This window comes from Mauremys reevesii, linkage group 3 (genome assembly GCF_016161935.1).
Source record: "Mauremys reevesii isolate NIE-2019 linkage group 3, ASM1616193v1, whole genome shotgun sequence".
Classification (NCBI taxonomy): Eukaryota; Metazoa; Chordata; order Testudines; family Geoemydidae; genus Mauremys; species Mauremys reevesii.
In genome coordinates this window covers 110,571,652-110,593,251 of record NC_052625.1, presented here as the reverse complement: position 1 = coordinate 110,593,251, position 21,600 = coordinate 110,571,652, and the positions used below count along the sequence as shown (strand labels likewise).

At 40.8% G+C, this 21,600-nt stretch overlaps 1 protein-coding gene across 2 annotated transcripts; it reads right to left on the bottom strand.

Moving 5' to 3' along the window:
• Window positions 1-1,138: 1,138 nt before the first annotated feature.
• Window positions 1,139-19,745, bottom strand: TAAR1 (trace amine associated receptor 1). 2 transcript variants are annotated; one of them, XM_039531052.1, is made up of 3 exons: window positions 19,496-19,745; window positions 7,420-7,497; window positions 1,139-3,520 (listed from the first exon to the last, which is right to left on the bottom strand). In XM_039531052.1, exon 3 carries the CDS (start codon window positions 3,413-3,415, stop codon window positions 2,375-2,377), a length of 1,041 nt encoding a protein of 346 aa, XP_039386986.1. In that variant the 5' UTR covers window positions 3,416-3,520; window positions 7,420-7,497; window positions 19,496-19,745; the 3' UTR covers window positions 1,139-2,374. The 2 variants fall into 2 exon arrangements, with proteins under 2 accessions (XP_039386986.1, XP_039386987.1); XM_039531053.1 differs by lacking the exon at window positions 7,420-7,497.
• Window positions 19,746-21,600: the final 1,855 nt, after the last annotated feature.

The following is a 21,600-nucleotide window of genomic DNA, read 5'->3' as shown; positions in this document are numbered from 1 at the left end:
TTCAGGATGATTGCTTACTGTCTGGTGAGTTCCCCCAAGTACACACACAGTTATAATTGTTACATAGTCAATCTTCCTAACTTCAGATACAGAAATGATACATGCATACAAATTGGATAATCACATTCAGTAAATTAGAACCTTTCCACTGATATCTTACAAGACCCATCTTGTATAAAAATATATCTTAGTTAGGCCATATTCATATCATAACACTATTTCTATGAAGAATAGTGAGTGTCACGCCACAGTGACCAAACCATCTGAGCCTGCAATCCCGCATTTGTTCATGTATGGGTGTTACTTAGAGCATGGCTCTAACATACACACACATTCCTCACGTTGTCTTTCTTGCTTACACCACTCATCAATCTCAATATTCACATTTCTGTATAAAAATCATTTCCTAAAGCAATTATAAGATACTTATCAACAAATAAACCAAATAAATATCAGAAGCCTCTCCTGGCTACATCCCTAGCTTTTGTCAGTTGAGTTTTCTGGGCTTCATGGTAGAACTTGGTCTTGAGCAGGGGTTCTCAAACTGGGGTTTGGGACCCCTCAGGGGGTCATGAGATTATTACATGGAGGGTCCCGAGATGTCAGCCTCCCTCCCAAACCCTGCTTGGCCTCCAGCATTTATAATGGTGTTAAATATATAAAAGCGTGTGTTTAATTTGTAAGGGGGGGGGTTCACATTCAGAGGCTTGCTCTGTGAAAGGGGTCACCAGTACAAACGTTTGAGAACCACTGGTCCTGAGGAAGGATTTGAAGGATGCTAAGGTAGTGGGGGCATTCACTGTGGGCTCCCTACAATCCCTTCTGTACAGGTGAGAAAAAAGTGGGTAGGCAGGAGTAAGGAAGACCCAGCCTGCCAGCCAGCTTATCAGAGCCATCAGGGAGAGGGGAGTAAGCTGCACCAAAAAAAATTTGTTTCCTCTATAGAGCATGGAAGAAAAGGGAGCTGATTTTTTACTCTTTAATTATCAGTTAATTTATCTGTTATGAGTTCATTTATAAATTATTAAGAAAGTAATATAAAGCAATGAAATATTATCAGAGATAAAAACTTTCAACAACACATTTGGCCAGCTGCAGTATAATCCAGTAATTGTTTATTTTAGATAGTTTTGGGAGATATAGATTTACAAGATGTCGGCGTAACAATAACAGAATAAAAGAGACAACAGGGAGTATTGATCATTTGGTCTGATGAAAGGTAGCATCATTTTAATTTCCCAGTGAAACATTAATAGGCAACTTGCATTCTCCTTATTCTAGGTGTTGTACAAAACACAGAGTATGAAACAAGATGCAACAAACGGCACACACTTTTCCTATCCATATCAGCACAGGACTTGATACTGTAATCATTTACTACTGCGTATAGCTCTTACTATAGAGTCTAGCTCCACTGACTGCTCAGTAATGACTGTGTCCAGTACTGAGTATTACTCCTTGTAGTGTTTGCAAAATCAGGCCTGAGATATTATTTCTGTTTCAGTTTCTTAGGATGATATTCATTTTAGCATAGCAACATCGTATTTTAAAAGTCAACAAAAAGTGTCTTAATCAGTATTTTTTGTTGCCATTTGTTAAAATAACAATAAGTTTTAGCTAAAACATTTAGTCTCTACACATTTTACATTGTTCGTTTTACATAACAGAATAGTTTCATCTGCTTGCAACCAGTAGAGGACACTGGCCAATATAATTTTCAATGATTTTCAGATTCTAGTCCCTAGATGTTCAATTTTGCTTTTGAGTTCTGTTTGCTAAAGTTAACATACCTTTGGTACTGTTTTGATACCATTTAACATTGGGATCTTAAAATTAGCATTTAAGAAATATTAATATATATTGAAAGGAGAATAGCTTTATGATAAAAGCTATGTTCTTTCATCTTCAGGTCATCGGTGGAAATCCAAAAGGAAAGCTCTTTGTTGCTCTGCTTAGAAGATTCATACAAACCTCAGTTCAGTAATGAGAACTGTTGAGTGCTTGCTTTATAAAAGTGTGAGACAGGCCTTCCAAAAGAAAACAGTGCTTAGTGTATCCCGAATTACATGATTTCTCTGGACAAAGTGATTTAATGTTCTTTTAAACTGCAAACTCCCTTTTGTGTATTGTAGAGAGCTCAGCAAATTGTAAGTTCTAAATAAATCATTAATCATAATAAACAAAGTACAAAGCCTAATTTGAGGCAAGGTCCAGTCTGTAATGAGACAAGGTTTAAGGTACCACAGTTTGCAACCTGAACTAGACAAGTGGGTAAACAAACAGCTGTTGATTTTCTCCTCTTTTAGCTGATATTTGTGTAAGCACAATCTCCAATCAATTGCTAAATGTAGCGAGTCCAAAAATTCTAAGTATATTATTCTAAAAATAATTGAGTCCTGGAAGAGTCCTGTCTGAAAACTTTCCCGAACAGAATCAGTTTTAATGCTCTGCGAAACCACATGTAAAAAAATGCATACACTAATGGGTTAAATGTAGAATTCAGGTAACCAAACCACACCAATGCATCAATAAGAATAGGTGGTGTTGAGTAGTTCAGAAAGGGGTCAATGACAGTACAGAAGAAAAACGGAGACCAACATATGAGAAAAACACCTATCACTATGCCTAATGTCTTTGCAGCTTTCCTTTCTCTACTTGGTGAAATGTGGTGCTTCATTTCAAATCTCATCTGCGTTTGGCTAGCTGCATCTTGAATGGATCTTGCCTGCCTCTTGGCTATAACGTATATTTTCCCATAGATGCACAACATAACAAATCCAGGGATGTAGAAGGAAATCATGAAGGTCACCACACCTGAAGTTTCACTAAAGAAGACAAAGCAGCCTCCCACACAGTGGATATGATTATAGAAAATCTCTTCTGCTCCTTTTAAGTTTAGCTCCAGAAAGATCATCCCAAAGGCAAAAATGGCAGGGATGGTCCAACTTATGACGATCATGACCACTATGATGGAAGTATTTATCTTAGATTTGTATCTCAGTGGGTCACACACGGCATAGTAGCGATCAACAGAAATGAAGGAAAGATGAAAAATGGAGGCTGTGCTCAGCATAATGTCTGTGCTAGTGTGGATTTTGCAGATGAGTTCTCCAAAGTACCAGCAGTTCTCCACAGACCTCACCATGCTGTAAGGCATGATGAAGCACCCCAACAAAAAGTCAACAGTGGCCATGGAAAGGATCAAGAAATTTGTAGGCGTATGGAGCTGCTTGAAGTGTGCTATTGAGATGATAACTGTCAGATTTCCAGCCAACGTGGCCAGGATGATGCACATCATGAAGATATACATGGAAATACGGATATGGCTTGACCAGCTGCTCTTTATGCAGGAGCCATTTACAGATTCACCGCAAAACTGCATCCTTCCTGAGATCTCAAACCCACTTAAGTACATTGTCGTCTCAGCCTGCTGGATGTTGCACAGGCAACTTTTGTCCTAATGCTGAAATACATTTAGAGTTATTTATTGTTTTCCTGGGTATTCATCCGGCCAAGGTAACTGCAGAGAGAAAAAAGAAAATAATAAACATATTAATCTACCAGAACTTTTAGGAAATTAATTTTCTTTAATTCATTAAGGTCTTGTAAGGGATTAAACTGGTTTTGAAACAGAATTACACTTTTATCATTAGATTTTTCTGAACGGAGACTCTCCTTGGGCTGAATCATGGCCTGGCTAATGCAGCAGCACACTTGTTGGCCTCACTTATCCACCAGCTACCACTAGCTATCCACTAGCTACTGTTTGTTTTAGATTCTGCAGCTCACTTGGCTGCAGCTTCCTGGAGACATAAATCAAAGGCATAGACGTCAAAGTGGAAGGCGAGACACACAGATGGTAACATCTGGAAAGAACAGTAGGTTTTCACTAAGTCAAGGAAGATTCTAATCTGGCAACAAATACTCTGAGATCTGCACCTAGTAAATACCACTTACCTACAGTCACATCCTTCCTGAGTCCAGCAATCCTGTTCTCCCCCCAGCCTGCCTGTCCCTGGATGCTTTGATTGGTTGCTATACTGACAGTAGTTCCCAGGACTCTTCTCTATCCTTCTGGCTATGATCAGTGTAGCCTATAGGGCTAGCCTGCCTGCTTGCCTATATATCTTTTCCTATGGGTTTGATTATTTGTTTTATTATAATAGGTCTATAGATTTATATCAGAGTATTTTTGGCTGTAACGCAAGGGATCTACAGGCCACATCCTGTATGTAGAACTTAGGCAAAGTTAGCGGATATATGTTCAGGATCTTTCACCTAGATAAGTGGGGATGAGCTAAAGCATAAGGTCCATATATGGTTGTGACCTTTAAATTTAACAGATACACCACAAAGAACATGAAAACAACAGGTTAGGCCAAAAATAACAGATGTAAAAATGAGCTAATGGCCATTAATATGTATGCATGTGTCATCCATATGCACAGACATGCCAGCCTATAAACTAAGTGTATCCTGATATATTTTGTGAGTGAAAAATTAAATTTAAACATAAAAGGAGGACTCCAGTGTCAAGCTCTATAAGTGTAACCCACCATGCCTAGGCAGCTTCTTTGTTCTTAGTTCTGGGTTTATTATTCTTTTGTTTATTAGTCTATTAATTGGTAGATCTTAATTCTTAAGTTTTAAGTCAGTTAGTTAACTAAAACTCGTACATCAGCTTTTATAGTCTTTCTATAGCTTTTAGCTCTCAAGCTTCTCCTAAGCTCTGCACCTCCCACTCAAGCACTGAGGAACCTGGACCTGAACTCTCTTGGCATGCCAGAGGTTGCCAGAGGCTGGTCCTTTGTGTCTTACCACCAGGTTATCAAGGAAGGGTGTGAGTATATTAATCAAAAGCTTTATAGTATATAATACCACATGTATCTCTAGAACAATATTATTGCCTTATAACTCTGAGTCTTTTACCATTTAATTACTATTCCATTTATCTCAATAGAAGTCTTTAAGACTATATTTGTCTCAGTGTGAGTGTCCTTGTCATTCATCTCTGGGGTCCTTGCAAACTCTGTGTAGCCTAATTCTGAGACAAAAACCTTATTATCTTCTGATCAAATTAATTGGCGAGCCTATAACCCATATTATCTAAAATAATAATATTAACCTCCTAAAATCAGGCAACATCAGTGATGGGAGCAGGAATGATAAATCACGGCTTTTCTGATCTGAGAAGCAGTGTGGACAGCTTTGGAGTCTGTGAGTCTCTGCCCCAGCTCCCATTTCTTCTCAGAGTCTTGGCCTCTCTGGAATAAGCCACTCAACACCATTGCCTTGCTTGTGGATGCACAGATAAACAACAGACTATCCTTTTCTTATTAGGGCTCTTTGCCTGCTTCAGCATCATTAGGTGAGAGATCCTGGTACCATCTTCCGTTTTTTTGAAATATTGCATTAGGCTGCATAAGTATTATGAAAAGCCCTTTGTATGAATGTGTTTTTTTTATAGATTGCTAACTCTTAAGGGCTATCTTTATTAAAGTGTCAGAATACACCACTCGCTCAGTGAATAAATAAGAGTGTCTGTCTGTGTTTGTGTGGGAGGATGTAGTGTGAAAATGCTAATGTGGCCTAGTGAATAGAACACTTCCCAGCATTCTCACTGGCCTGCGAGGAACCCAGGATAAATCACTTCTCTCTGTGCCTCAGTTTTTCTAACTGTAAAATGGGGATGATCCTGACCTACTTTGTGAAGTGCTTTGAGATCAATGGATGAAAAGCCATACATAAGAGCTAGGGACTGTTATTAATGTATTCTCTGTGTAGGAGCAGGGATGTACCTATATGAAGCAGTGTGCCAGCTCAGGGCCTACGTGAGGAAACAGAAGCTGTTTGTGGAGACAATATAATGTGGGGCATGTAGGGCCTTATTCTGCTCTCAGTTACACCATTGGAGATTCTTTGAATTTGACATGGGATAACTGAGAGCAGAATCAGGACCAAAGGATGCACATTTGTCCATTTTAAAAATTATTTTTGATTTGCAGCAGCATGGGGTGTTTTTTTATCTGGTTGACACCACAGTTCAATACCATGGTACAGTTTAAGTACACCGGTGATCAGTAAGTGCAAAGGCTTAATTCAAAGACTTTAGAAGAAAAGGGATACCACTGTCTACATTATTGTCATTATTAATCCTAGATGTTAGAAGTATGCTTTTTTGAGTATATTTGTAACAATATAGACATATCTTTAATATAATACGATTAAAACACCCCTTGCTTTGACAATTTCAGTTCTTAGCGATTTTCTAAACTAAACAAAATGATTTACTTTTAAATTTTGTTCTTTCCTTCTTATCTGGGCAGAGGCACAGTGTCCATAAAAGTAGTAGAAACTGGTATGAACGAGTTTCTGTTGGGTTGCACTCAGCTACTGTATAGTGAAAAACACTAAATCATACACAGACAGCATGTTACTAGGAAAAAGATTCCCAGCATGTTTCAGTGATATTTCAGTAAAGATATCATGTTGGGTAAAACTGAATGCTAACCGTGTTTTGTAAAGATTGTTTTTTTAAAAGTGAACATAGTGCTCGTGCACTCACACAGGTGCCACGCACACAAGTTGTTAACACTCAGAGCAACTGCTACGAGATGTAGCTTGCCATATCCTTCACTTTAATTGGTAGCCCAGGGTCCATATGGCAAAAGTTTGGCCCCCTATGTAAAAGACTGATCAAATAATTCAACAAACAATTTTGTATAATGCTCAAAAAACACAGTGCTAGAACATTGCTGCAGGGACAGTCACTAGTGCTTTTTAAATAATTGACAGCCATATTTTTCCTTCTATCCCAACAAACACAAATTCTAATTTTTCCTAAAGAAATCCCCATACATACTGTAACTATAGCTGTAAAGTTCCCGTGTATAATTGATCATTTTAATATTTTTATTTATTATCTTGCATTTCCTCTTTCTAGTTCTCTTTTCTGACGGGTCTCTGAAATGCATAGTATGTTCTTTATCTCCCCAAAACCAATAAACATTGGTAAATGGGTCTCTCTTCTGACAGATGATTAATCAAATCTGTTCTAATTGACAAGCCTCACTAGATTTTCATCACATTTACTTTTTAGTTAGTAGCTGTTCTCTGCACATCCTCCTCTGTCCTTTCTGTGGAATACTGAGCAGCAGAGAAATGTGCTGGTTTCCTGTACTTAAACAAGAAATTTAGAATCCATATGGCTGCCAGCAGTAAATACATGACATGTCAATGGCTACAAATCAAAATATTTATGACAGAAATTCAATTGACAAAAATAAAATAATTAAGAGGCATTGATTTACTGCATGTATTCAATGAATAACTGAACTATTTGTGGAATCATTGACCAAGTGAAATAGACTGAAAATATTGATATTGATTTTATTGTGCTTTTATTATCCATATACTTACTGTAACCTTGTAACTCATACTGCCTCAGTTCTGCTGTATTCTGTAATTTTGGACACATGCCACACTCTTTTATACTGCCTGTGTAAGAAAATGAATTGAACTGTCAACAGTTCTGTTTATCTTCAATAAAATTAGTAATATCCTGGTGTACTCAGAATCCCAGAGGCTGGTTAAATTAGTCCTGCTCTCTGGTCAGTTCCCCTTCCTGATATGCAAACACATTTGGTCGCTGCCATGTTATCATGACTGTGCTATTTTTGTAATAGGCTTATTATAATGTATCACTTTCTCTTTATAAAATCAAATTGATTTAAGACCACTTCAATATAAAGGGTATTATTAGTAAGCATTTTTGTAAAATTAACTTTGTAATTGCTACACGCAAAATATTAGCCTTCAGTAACAGACTTCACAGCAGTGCATTGTCTTTTCATAGAAAAAAAATATAACGTCAGCTCCTCAGCTGGTGTAAATCAGCTTAGTTCCATTGACTTCAACCAAGCTGTGACACAAAAGACTAACATTAAAGGAAGCTCTCCAACTAAGCAGTTCTAAAACTCTCTGCCATAGCAGCTGAGAATCTGGCGCACGCACACACACACCCACCCACCCACACATGCAGAGAATAGATTTAGGATAACGTCCTAGGACCAAACCCTGGCTGGCCCAGTACAAGTGAACTTAAAGTAGGAAAAGACCCAAAGAGACTTTTCCTGACTCTAGTGCACTTAATACAGTGATCCGACACCATTTGGCTGGCTTCATTAAGCATGGTAAAGGATGAGTGCAGGCTGGTATCACTGGAATCACTTACCAACCCAAAGAATATATGCCTGAATTGGATATGGTCATGGCTATGGCCCTCCGGTCCCACCCTTTGCATTGGTAAGTACCAATAGTGGAGCACTGCAGCAAACACAAGTCACACCTTTCTCAATGAGCAGAAAGAGCTGCATTTCACTAGGGTTTCCCCAGTGCCCTTGGAGACTCCACCAGCGCCAGAGTTCTAACACTGCTTCTCCTTACCAGAGTACTACAGAGGCTCACAGAACAATAGCAGGAAGCCATGTATGGGTTAGTTGTGCCCACCCAGGACCCTGGGCACTTATGGTGCTGCTGTGACTTCACTGCTATTGTTACTTGAGCTAGCTTTGACATACACATGCTGCCCGTGATCTACATGTCCTCGTTTATTGCAGTCATGCTTCCCAGTTGCAGCACAGACATACCTTTAGGGCTTGTCTACACTTTTTGAGCGCTGTAGCAATGCAGCAACACCAAATTAGCGCTTCAGTGAAGATGCTACCTGTGCTGACAGGAGGGCTTCTCCCATATCTGTTGGTAGGCCACTCCATGAGAGGCAGTAGGTAGGTCAACAGGAAAATTCTCCCATTGACCTAGCGTTGTCTACACCAGGGGTTAGGTCAGTTTAATTGTTTCACTCAAGGGTGTGGATTTTTCATAGCCCCGAGCAACGGAGATATACCGACCTACTTTCCTAGTGTAAACCAGGCCTTAGTGTCTTCTAAAAATATGTTAAGTGTAGGCAATCATCCCTCATAATTCCTTCAGAAGTGATATTTATATAGCATCCCACTGCCTCTTCCATTACTTAAGAAAATAGGTGGTCCATGAAAGGTTGGTTTCTACAGATCCATCTTGTACAGGTAATAAATGATATAGTTTAGTTTTAGAACTGCCAGTTTAGCTCCCAATTACACAACAAAGCAAGGACCCACCATATTTCTATGCCAAGTGGTAATATATAATCAGAGTGGAATTCAGCCGTAAGTGTACTTAGAATTTTAGCAGCCTTTCTTCATTTTAGCAGGCATGTCTTGGACAAGTCTAGGACAGAGGCCTTATGGGGGTATCAGACAAAAACGTACGTACGTGTGTGTGTGTGTGTGCGCGCACACCTACAACAACAATGTAGACACCCATGCCAAGTTCTGGGCACCCGGCTATAATATAATTTCACAATAGCTTCCCAACGACCTCCCCAACTACAAAATAACTTCCACAATGACCAATAAATGTTCTTCGGTCTTCAACAGTCCCCATTCCAAATGCCTAGGAGGAAAGATGCAGTGTGCCCTAAAGATTAGCAGATCCAGACTGTGATCAGACCTTTCATCGAAACTGCCCTGCCAGCAGCCCTTCCTGTTCATGACAAGTGGCATGTAGCTTGCGTACACGCTCCAATATTAACTCTGGCATTAGTCATGGGGAAAGAGGTAACAGGTTCCTTAGGTAACTATTCATGGCTTTATAAGCTAAACCAACACATTGAATTCCAGCTGGAGAATCTGATTACTTGCCTGTGCAGGTCCAGATCACTGTGGAAAAATTTATTTCTGATATGACACTCGGCTTAATAAATAGGCTGTCACATTCTGCGCTGATGTCAGTTTCCAAAGTGGTCTCAGTGTAAAGTCTAATCTTGAGCAGGGCCGGCTCCAGACCCCAGCGCGCCAAGCGTGCGCTTGGGGCGGCATTTTGCCGGCAGGGCGGCAGGCGGGTCCAGCGGACCTTCCGTAGTCATGCCTGCGGGAGGTCCACCGGAGCCGTGGGTCCAGTCAACCTCCCACAGGCATGACTGCGGACGGTTCGCTGGTCCCGCAGCTCAGGTGGACCTCCCGCAGGCATGCCTGCGGATGCTCCACCGGAGCCGCGGGACCAGCGAACCCTGCGCAGCTGCGGGAGGTCCACTGGAGCTGCGGGACCAGCGGACCCTCCGCAGTCATGCCTGCGGGAGGTCCGCTGGTCCCGCGGCTCTGGTGCACGTCCCGCAGGCATGACTGCTTGGGGCGGGCAAATTCCTAGAGCCGCCCCTGATCTTGAGGTGACAAAAGCATGGGTATGTGTAGCAAAAGCCACATTAGATGGATGAGATCACACTCTTCTGATTAGGCACAGATGAAAAAAATGCTCATGATCACAACCACTACCTGAACATCCAGATTAGCCCAGCATTCAGTATCACATCTAAGCTGCAAACCCTGTGTTACAAATGGCAGTTCCACACTGTCACTCAAGCATGCCAAGTTCCATCAGTTCTGCTGCTTTCCTCAGCTCACCAAAATTATCTCCATCGTGCATGGCTTGAGACACAGCCCACCAATTCTTATCCAAGCCACAAGCTCATCTAGACACCAAGGTATTTATTCCACTACACCAGTCATATCATAGAATCATATCATAGAAGTGGAAGACTGGAATGGACCTCAACAGGTCATCTTGTCCAGGCTCCTGCACTCAAGGCAGGAATACATAATAACTAGGTCATTTGTGACAAGTGTTTGTCTAAACTGTTCTTAAAAACCTCTAATGACAGAGATTCCACAACTTCCTTAGGCAATTTGTTCCAGTGCTTAACTACCGTGGCAATTACAAAGTTTTTCTTAATGTCCAACCTAAACTGCCCTTGCTGCAATTTAAGCCCATTGCTGCTTGTCCTAGCCTCAAAGGTTAAAGAAAACAATTCTTCTCCCTCCTCCTCCTTGTAACAATCTTTTATGTACTTGAAAACTGTTATGTTCCCCCCTCAGTCTTCTCTTCTCCAAACTAAACAAACCCAATTTTTTCAGTCTTCCCTCATAGGTCATGTTTGCTAGACCTTTAATCATTTTTGTTGCTCTTCTCTGGACTTTCTCCAATTTGTCCACATCTTGCCTGAAATGAGCTGGCCAGAACTGGGCGCAATACTCCAGCTGAGGCCTAATCAATATGGAGTAGAGCAGAAGAATTACTTCTCATATCTTCTTCACAATGCTCATGCTAATACATCCCAGAATGATATTTGCTTTTTTTCCACAACAGTGTTACACTGTCGACTCAAATTTAGCTCGTGATCCACTATGACCCCCAGATATCTTTCTGCAATACTCCTTCCTTTGCAGTTATTATTTTGCAATAGTCCTTATTGAATTCCATCCTGTTTACTTCAGACCATTTCTCCAGTTTGTCCAGATCATTTTTAATTTTAATCCTATCCTCCCAGATTGGTATTGTCTAAGAACTTTGTAAGTGTACTCTCTATGGTATTATCTAAATCAGTTATGAAGATATTGAACAGAATAGGTCGCAAGACCAATCCCTTGTGGGACCCCACTTGATATGCCCTTCCAGCTAGACTGTTAACCACTGATAGCTCTCTGGGACCAGTTTTCCACCTACCTTATAGTAGCTTAATCTAGGCTGTATTGCCCTAGTTTGTTTATGAGAAGGTCATGCAAGACAGCATCAAAAGTCTTACTAAATTGAAGATATACTACTCCTTCCTATCCCAAGGCATGTTGCCCCTGCCAGAGAAAACTATTAGGTTGGTTTGGCACTATTTGTTCTTAACAAATCTATGTTGACTGTTACTCATCACCTTATTATCTTCTAGGTGTTTGCAAACTGGTCGATGATTAATAGCTCCATTATCTTTCTGGGTACCAAAGTTAAGCTGACTGGTCTGTAATTCCCTGGGTTATTCTTGCTCCCCTTTTTATAGATTGGCACTATATTTGTCCTCTTCCAAGCCTCTGCAATCAATCCTGTCTTCCATGAGTTTTCAAAGATAATCACTGATTGCTCAGATATATCCTCAGTCAGCTCCTTGAGTATTCTAGGAGGCATTGCATCAGGACCTGGCAACTTGAAGACATCTAACTTGTCTAAGTCATTTTTAACTTGTTCTTTCCCTATTTTAGCTTTAGATCCTACCTCATTTTCACTGGTATTCACTATGTTAGAGGTCCAATCGCCACTAACCTTGTCAGACATGATATAGTCATAAAGGTGGATGTTTCCAGAATACTGAACACATTGTAGCCCATATCCCCTCATTAGCCTTACCAATGATATACTCATTCAAAAGAGTCCCCTGGCTACCCTGCATGACAGAAGCCTAGGACAGAGGTACAATTGCCCACCACTACTCAGAAAGACGCCAGAGAAGCCATTAAAAGCAATTTCAGCCACTCCTGCTAGGGTCTGCAGATGCCTCAACAAAAAATTCATGGTCAATGGTAACAAAGGTTGATGTTGGACCTACTAGAATCAGAACAGTCAGACTTGGAAGTATAAAGGACTTTTAAAGTGGAGAAGCCCTAGTGTAGTAATATCACCTGTCGCTATGGGACTTATGACTAATGCAACCTGTGCAGTTTCCACTCCCGAACAAACCCTATAATTCAACTGTCCAGGATAAAATAAAAATAAAAATAAATCCACAGATATAAAAATACTGTCAGAGCTGACCTTGCAGGACTTTTCTAAATTACTTTTCCTTGCCTCTTCCCAGAAAATAAAAAAGAATGGATATTGGTAAATAGTTCCCAAGAAAGTTGGTGGCAAGAGTTTGTTTCTTGAAAGGAAACCTCACAATGGCTTCTTTAAGAATAGCTGGTGCCTTGACCCCACAGGGAAACATTGACAATCTTCCCCCAACTAAAACTAATCAGACAACCTCATGGGTCTTTCACACATACAGCACCCAATCCCTAGTAGTTCTTTCACTGCCACAGATATGATACTAGGAAAGACCTAACATTAAAAATTAAGCTCTGTGAACTCTCACTGCCAAAATATGATGGAACAGCATTTTTTCTTAAGTATTAACTATGGTTTAAACAGCTGCCTTTTCTCACAATTTTTTCTTAATCTCAGTGCCAGTGGCTCCTTTTTGTTATACAAAATTACTGCGTAAATACTGTATTCAACTAATGCGTACTCTAGCTTCCTTTATACTAACATTAACAAAGCACCCAAGCCCCAGAACATTATGTTTAGACGATGTTAATATTACCAATGAACCTTCCACAGTACATCTGATATTTGCTTTTGCTCATCATGCTGTTAAACCATGTAAATATTTTATTTCAGATGTTTAAAAAGAAGACACTTGCTTCAGGGTTTAATAGAAGTCTCTAACTTTAAAAACTGTAGATTAAAAAAAGGTCATTTTGAAGGATATAAAACATTAATTACAAGCAGTACTTATTCATGTATAGTTTGTGCTTATTTTTTCCCCATCACCACTAATAATCAGGAGTTAAACCACACCTGCAATATTTAATAAAGGCCATCCATGGTACAGGAAGCAGCAGTTTGAAGCTAGGTTTTGTGCTTTAGAGAAGATAAAAGCTTTATTTACAACCTGGACATAAATCTAGGCTCTAATGACAGTAAAAATTGGCTTCCATCAAACAAATGAGGAAAGAGGGAAGAAATCTCTTTTATGTCCTCTGTTTTTTCAGAGGACAAACACAGTAGTTTATTAGCAAACGCTATTTACATTTTCTTATCTTTTATATGATTGGAATAATAATTAAGGCAAAGATGGAGAATTCCTGTCCATCAATGACTAACATATAATGATTTTATGGCCTGAAATGTAACCTCAACCCATCCAGTAGTTCCAGTCAGTAATAGCCATGAAATACCATGTGTCAAAGTCATTGTAATTGTTTTCTGCACAGTTGTGTTCTTCTGGGATTTACGCTTTTCATGTTCCACTTTTGTGCATCTGACACCATTGCTGCCAATTTTCATCTGTTATTTATCCGATGGGGAAATTAGAGGGTGCCTTGTTACTTGGTAAAGAAGACTGGATTGTTCAAGTCATTAAAATTAAGCAGTTGGGTTTATTTTTGGTTGGTTGGTTTGTTTATTGGACAAAAACTCAGGGCAAGATCCTGCTCCCATTGAAGTCAATGGGACTATTCATGGAAGTAAAACAAGCTGCTATAGTTATGGTTAAGACCAAATTCTGTTTAAAGCTTGATTATTCTCATTGCTCTAAAATCTACACCGTTGCTTGAGTTTTGGCATGATCCATGAGGATGTGGGGTTCTGTTAGCGATCCAAATTTAGGACAATTTGATCACAGGGTTCCTGAGGAACAGCACGCAGAAAAAAAAAGTTTTTTTTGTTTTTTTGTTTTTTATAGTTGACAGATTCTGGCAAACTATTTCTGTTCACAGATAGACATTAAACCAGGGCTCAGATCATCATTAAGGCTAAGATTCTGTCATGGTTTTTTTTAGTGAAACTCAGGGACGGTTTGCAGGCACTAAACAAAAATTCATGGAAGCCCGTAACCTGTCCCTGACTTTTACTAAAAATACTCGGGAAGAGGGACAAAGAGTTCTGCCGAGGACTTGCAGCTGCTCCAGCCCTGCCACTGCTCCTGCAGCAGGGCCTAATCACTTCTGCTCCAGCCCCGGGGATGATGACCCAACCCCAGTCGCTGCTCCAGCCCTGGGACTGCTGCTTTAGTGGTCCTGGGCTGACAGGTGCTCCAGTCCTGGGATTCCTGGAAAGTCACAGAATCCGTGACCTCCATGACTGAATCATATCCTTAATCATTATGCACTAGGGTCTCCAGTGCTGGAGGGTTGCCCGAAAACAGTGCCTGGCACCCACTAACTCTTGTGGGAAAATCTAATTAAAACATTCCAAAAAGAGTTTGCTTCTCCAGTTAGGTGCTTGAGAACGTCTGCATGCCTATTTGTGCACCTAATGGATTATACTGAGCATGTGCAGAGAGAGAGGCTAACTATCTGGAAAACTACCTCTACATTATAGGACCTGGTGTGTCTGACTATGTATAATAGTATATGACTCTGAGCCCCACCGCCGCCACTGAGAGTTCAACTCCATTACAGGGCAGAAATCTGAATTTAAAAAAGCAGGCATATTGCTCCAATTTGCCTTTACCAAAGGAGGATCTTTATTTTGTGGAAATGTAATCTGAGTACAGGGGAATATTCAGAAAGCACTGAAACTAGTTTTTGAAAATAAAATAAAATACACAAGCAAATGTTCACTGGGAGGGGAGAGTGATTAAATGTGGAACAGTAGGCAAAAATAGGACAGGGGCTGGTGGTCAGGTGATGGGGAGTGGATGGGAGCAGTGGGACACTGGGAAGAGGAATATGAGGGTGAATGAGAAGGGGACTGGGGAGAATAGAGGCAGGTGTGCCTGTCAGCCCCACATTCCCATCCTGCTTGTCTGGGTGCTTACAACACATTTACAGGGGTGCGACACACCTCCTTTCGTATCCTCCCTTATGTAAGCCAAGCTCTGGAGTGGATTTGCCTATTGGGGCAGGGTGTCTGAGCCCTGCTCCCCTCCCCCCTCCCCCCATGTGTGCCAGGATCTGGGGAGAGGCTGCCCATTTATGAGAGTGTGCTCTGTTGTAATAATTGGGCCTACAACTTTAATTATAAGGATACCTGTAAAAAGTGAGTTCAAATTTATAAAGTGACACAATAAGCTAAACCAATACATGTTGATGGAAATGGCACAAAAAGGAGATAGACTAATTTAGTACCAGGGCAGCCCAGAGGATTCAGGGGGCCTGGGGTCTTCGGCGGCAGGAGTCATCCACTCCGGGTCTTCGGGGCACTTTGGCAGAGGGTCCCGGAGTCAGTGAAGGACCCATCGCCAAACTGCTGCTGAAGACCCGGAGTGGAAGGAGCCCTCGCTGCTGAAGACCTGGAGCCGAAGAAGCTCCAGGTCTTCGGCAGCAGGTCCTTCACTCGATCCGGGTGTTTTCAGTGGCACTGAAAGACCTGACGCCGAAGACCTACTGAAAACTCTCATGGGGGCCCCTGCGGGTCCCGGGACCTGGGGCAAATTGCCCCGCTTGCCCCCCACTCTGGGCAGCCCTGATTAGTACAAACAAAAAGGCCTACTGATATAATTCAAGGACTGTGTTAAGATCACGCCTGGTTAAAAAAGAGAAGTGTGGGACAGAAAATCAATGAACCAAAATTAGGTGTGTCAGAAATTAGGTCTAATTGGTGGACTTTGGATGGAGGCAAAGTGAAATGCAACAATGGCTGACTAAAAGAGGAGAAAGGAGTGAGATGTACCATTCTGGCTGTCTCCTGAGACTCTGGGATCTACCATAACACCACTGGCTCCTCATTGGCCTCATCCTGGGAGATGTCCTGACCAGACTGGGCCATGCCAGAACAAGGGACTCGGCTAGCATCTCCACTTCCAGTAGTTAAATCTCAACCACCAACCAGGATGTGAAACTTTGTTGTGTTCCCCCCACACACACTTCCACCACCACTGTGTCCTTTTCATTCCCTACTTTATTTTGTCTATTTCTCATCTTTCTCCATTTTCCTTCTCTCCAATAACAGTCTGGCTTAGCTGGCCAAGACTGCATATTTTACAATATGGCTGTAAGCCTATGACCATAAAGACAACTAAATGCAATACCCTAAACAGCCTGACGCTGGTGCAAGTTTGCCAGCTCTTGGAGTGGCTAATAAGACCCTGGCAGAAATCTGAGAATGACTTGAAAACATTTGGGAAAAATCTGCCTCTGTCAAGGGTCATTTTTCTTGATATAGATATATTTGGAGAAATGTGATCTGAGGAGAGGGAAGAGGGGATGGGGGTGTTAGTGTAAGCGGGAGAGGGTGGAGAATAACAGGGATAGAAGAGGAAGTTGGTGGACTTTCAGCTCCAAATTCTCCCCTTCTGTGTTTCTACTGGAAACTGGGGGGGGCACCTCTCTGCAGGGGTCTGAGCTGTGTGTTGTGGGCAAGCCTGTGATTCTTGAGGTATCCGAGACCCTCTTTCCTGTCCCTCCAAGTGAACTAGGATCTGGGGTGGGAGGGACTGAGAGCAACACACATTTAAACATCTGAAATCCAGACAATAAACAGGTAAGATACACAAGGTGAGGTGGAGGCCTGGCCAGAGTGTGTGTGGGAGATGGGCCCAATTTGGAGGAGGAGTGGAGCGGGTGGACATGGGACATCGTTGGGGAAGGCTGATTGAAACAGGGGCAGGAGGCTCAGCTGGAGGTGGGCAGTAGGAGTGAGAGTCCAGATCTCTGTCCAGCTCAGGCTATGTAACCAAAGTAGCATGTGGCTTTCTAGTAAGCTGCTGCCTGTGATATGTGTACACAGCACCATAGGGCAGGAGACAGTAGTGAGCTACTTACGTGTTAACAGGTCTTCCACAGTGCAGCTTAATGGGACGGAAAAGGGGGGAGAGCTGGAAAAGCTCGTGAGGGATGGAGACTGAGAAAGACACACCAGTCTTTCCTCACTAAAGTTACTGGAACAACCGTATAATAAAACCAGCAAGATTTTGGGATAAAATGTCTCTCAACTCCCTGAAAACATTTCAGAGCACAACCATTATCTCCATTCCACTACATCAAAATGTAAAGGTAGGGGGAGGGGCATTGAGGAATCACATAGCAACTGTGTGGCCTAGTGGAAAGACCACTGGACAAGGACTGTTCCTAGCACTGCCACTGGCCTGCTCTGTGATCTTGGGCAAATTACTTCAACTCTTGGTGCCTCGGTTTCCCATCTGTAAAATGGGGATAATGATGTAAAGTTCTTTAAGAGCCTCTAGTGAAAAGCACCACATAAAAGGTAGGTCTTTAGATTATTACCTAGCCGTAGTAGCATGTTGTCAACTGTAAACATAAGTCTGAACTACAACTAAATGCCCATTAACTCCTGCCAATGAACATTTATCTTTCTGTTTAAAAAATTAGGAAATTAAATGGTAAAATACTTTGCTAATGCAGGGTTAAGATTGCCTGGTGATAGTGCCTGCCCTTCGAGAACACAAAGCTCAAACTTCTGAAAGTAAGAAATACAGAGTTAAAGCAAATGCCCGTGCAACCTTAACTCTGCCCTCTTTAAGCAATACCCCAATACACCCATAGCACACATGCCCCCACTGTGCTTTTCACTGTAATGAACAGGTACTTCCTGCTCCTGCACTACACTCAAACGTGGAATCTGCTTCCTAACAGAATATCACACTTGTAAAATTTAACAGCTTCATCCCCTTCACACTTGCACATAGGACACCACCTAAACCTCTACTTTCCCCTACCCAGCATTAAATCCACAGACTGCTCTCATATCCCACCTCACTACTGACCATACCCATAGCAAGAAGTTCTCAGTGCCCTGCAACCTACACAATTCTGTATTGAAATTATGTAGACTGGAACTGCAAGGTACATATGCGCCTCTTTCCTTTTCTAACTCACATGGGGGGACTCAGACCCTTTTCACATGTTTGAGTTTTGCTGAACTTGACATTCTGGAGGACATATGTTGTCACTGCACAACCTTACTCTGTGTTAATGAAATTTTTTGCATTCTACTGTATTTCAACTCTACCATTCAATGCATTTGTGATCCTTGCCACCTTTAGTTTGCTATTAGAGAGCACTACTTATAGGTTTTGTCTTCTATATCATTAGAATAGTAATTATGGAGAGGAAGGGGATTTCCTGTGGATAAATGACCATCATGTGATGATTTTATGCCCTGAAATATAACTTCAATTTTTTTTAAGTATATGCTCATTTTCCAAGGGTCAGAACCTCATTGCATATAAACTGGGGGTAAGACTATAGTTTGATTAAAATTTTCATTAGAGTTGAACCCAGAAAAGATTCCACTCAGGATGAGACACATTTGACAGGAGCTAGAGAGGTAAAATTTTCATCTAGCTGTGAAACTCAAATCCACAAAGTTCAAGGCAGTTCAGATCTGGGATTCTGATTCAGACCCATCTTCAGATTTGACCTTTACTGATTACTAGAACTGGGTAAATAATTTACAACAAGTAATTTACTAGACAAAAAATTACCTCATTTTCTGATCAAAAAGTGTCAGTGAAAGTATAGTGATTTTCTCTGATTTATTCATCATTTGCCATTATTCACTGAACCATTTCTACGAATAATTTTTAGTCTGTACCTTGTTTGCAAACATTTTGTTGAAAACATTCAATACTTGAAATTCAAGCTATCTTGACTGGAGATAGGGGTCACATGTATTACTTCTTTTTCCTGATTGGCTGAGTAACTCTTATAAATCTGTTTCTGATGTGTTTACGCAAGATTACTAATTCAGAAGTCACTTTCTATTACTATTCTAAAACATTCACTTACCATTCACTGTTTCTGTGAATGTTAGGAAATTCATTTCCTAAAATAGTTTCACAAGGCAAACACAAAAGAGGAGCAAACAATGAAAAATAAACCAGACAAATATTCTCAAACATTTTTCCAGTACTCACTCAGCTCCAATGCTTTCCTGAGGACACAAATTTCATTCCTGGATTGCTGATTCATATTTAAAAGTAACACGTAATTCAATTTGCGCCAGTTTTATAAGGACATTTATTACATAACAACCCTTCAAATTAGTTTTCATTTTTGTCAGGTATAGATATTTTTAATTTTCAGAAAAATATTACTGTAAAAAATGAAACAGTAGCCTGTACATTTGTATTTAGAAAGAAGCCCACAGAGGCCATCAGGCTACTACTTGAGGACCATATTTGTTAATGAATACAGCCCTCAGCCATTTCTAGGAAACCATTTATGTCATCAGCCCACTTAAGAATAGAAGTATGATTGTGACATATATTTGTTTAAAGGGCGATGTTTATAGGTAAACTGAGTTCCTTTAAAGGAGGTTTACTTGTTTAATTAAATGTTATGGACATATTATGAGAAGCACAAGGTTATCTAAGAGTGGAACAAAACCATGTATATAGTCACCCTTACCTAAGCTTCTAGAAAGGTAACAAAAAATATTTCCTTTAAAAGGCGCATTGTGTACAAAGACTGACATGATGTACATTTATCAGCCTAGCTCTGCTTACTTTACTGAACAAACAGACTGAATCCAGCAGCCTAATCAGCTAATATCTACTTGCTAAAAGCAGCTCTAGAAATGTGTTTAATGTAAATACCTAACCCCCTACTACTGGAGGCATAACATCTACTGTTGAGAAGCAACAATTTCCTGCTTCCCAATAGAAATGTCACAGTATTCCTTTAAAATTGTGATGTTGCTGAACACCAGTGATATAGCATTAAGTTGAACACCCCTGATATAACATATGGTGGCTATAAGCTGATTTTGTCAAATGCCAAGTGAAGTGTTTGTTTTTTCCAGGACAAACACGATTAGCTGCACCTTCATTATTCCACTATTAGAGAAAGTATTGTTTGTAGCAAAATATCCCCCACGTTTATAGGTCAACTGACGCATTACTTTGTATGCACAGGGGTCTAAACTAATGCCCAACAGCTCAGTCTCTTTTTAATAATCTTGGGTGGGATTCACAAAGATACTTAGGTGGCTAACTCCCACTGAAACCTACAGGAGTTAGGTGCCTATGTAACTCTGTGAATTGCACCCTTGGTAACTTACCATATTGATTTTTATATATTATATAAAGCTAGATTTTACAGATAATAGGGCAAATTCTGTGTTTACTTATACCCTTTCAAACATATTGGTTACAAGGTAGTCTGAGAGTGAGTTCAGCATGCTGACTTAGTTACGTGTCTCACAAACACACCCCTTAATTTGTGTCAGGACTTGCCCAGAGCTGAGCCCCGACACCTCTAGGCTTGGCAATTCATAGCCCCGGCATCTCTGGGCTTGCCGTGTCAGTTATGAAAGTAAAAAAAAAAATCTCGGGCCCCAGAACATAATTGCTTGAGCCTGGGCACCTCTTTTATTACAAATTAAGCAAAACACACACCACACACACACGGAGGAACTGCCTAGCTACAGTGGCCTCTCCCATCTCCCTCTGGTCACCTGGCATGAGCTGAAGGGCTAAGGTTTCTTTATTGGCATATTTACTCTTCCATCCATGACCAAGACACGGGTACTTATTTTTGTAGGCCTGGTTTTACATGAGTAAATGGACATTGGGAAGGCCTCATTTCTTGTGAGACATGATTAGAGAGGTAAATGGGTCAGTAAACTAAGAGACAGAATGTCTGAACTAGCTTAGGTAAGAGGGGGAGTACCCAGGGAACCATTTATGGAGAACAAGAGAACAATGGACAAAATAAGATGGGAACGTAAAGATGGGGTAAAGGATAGATGATACATAGATACAGCATGCTATACAAGAATTGGTTCCTGCAAAGTAACCAAGCCAATCCCAAAATGTGTAATGCAATGTATGGTACATACAACATAATGTGTAAATTTATATAAAAGAATAGGTGTGCTGTGTAACTTTGGATATGCAGTATGCCCTGTACCCAACCCTTACATTTGAGCCTGATAGTTTGATTGTATGCCAATGAAGAAACCTCAGTGACAAGTTGGAGTTGTTGGGAATCAAGTAAGTAAGGTCTCAGAGGCTACCCA

Coding starts and splice junctions, on each gene's coding strand:
- TAAR1 (XM_039531052.1), bottom strand. CDS start 3,415: ATGTACTTAAGTGGGTTTGAGATCTCAGGAAGGATGCAGTTTTGCGGT.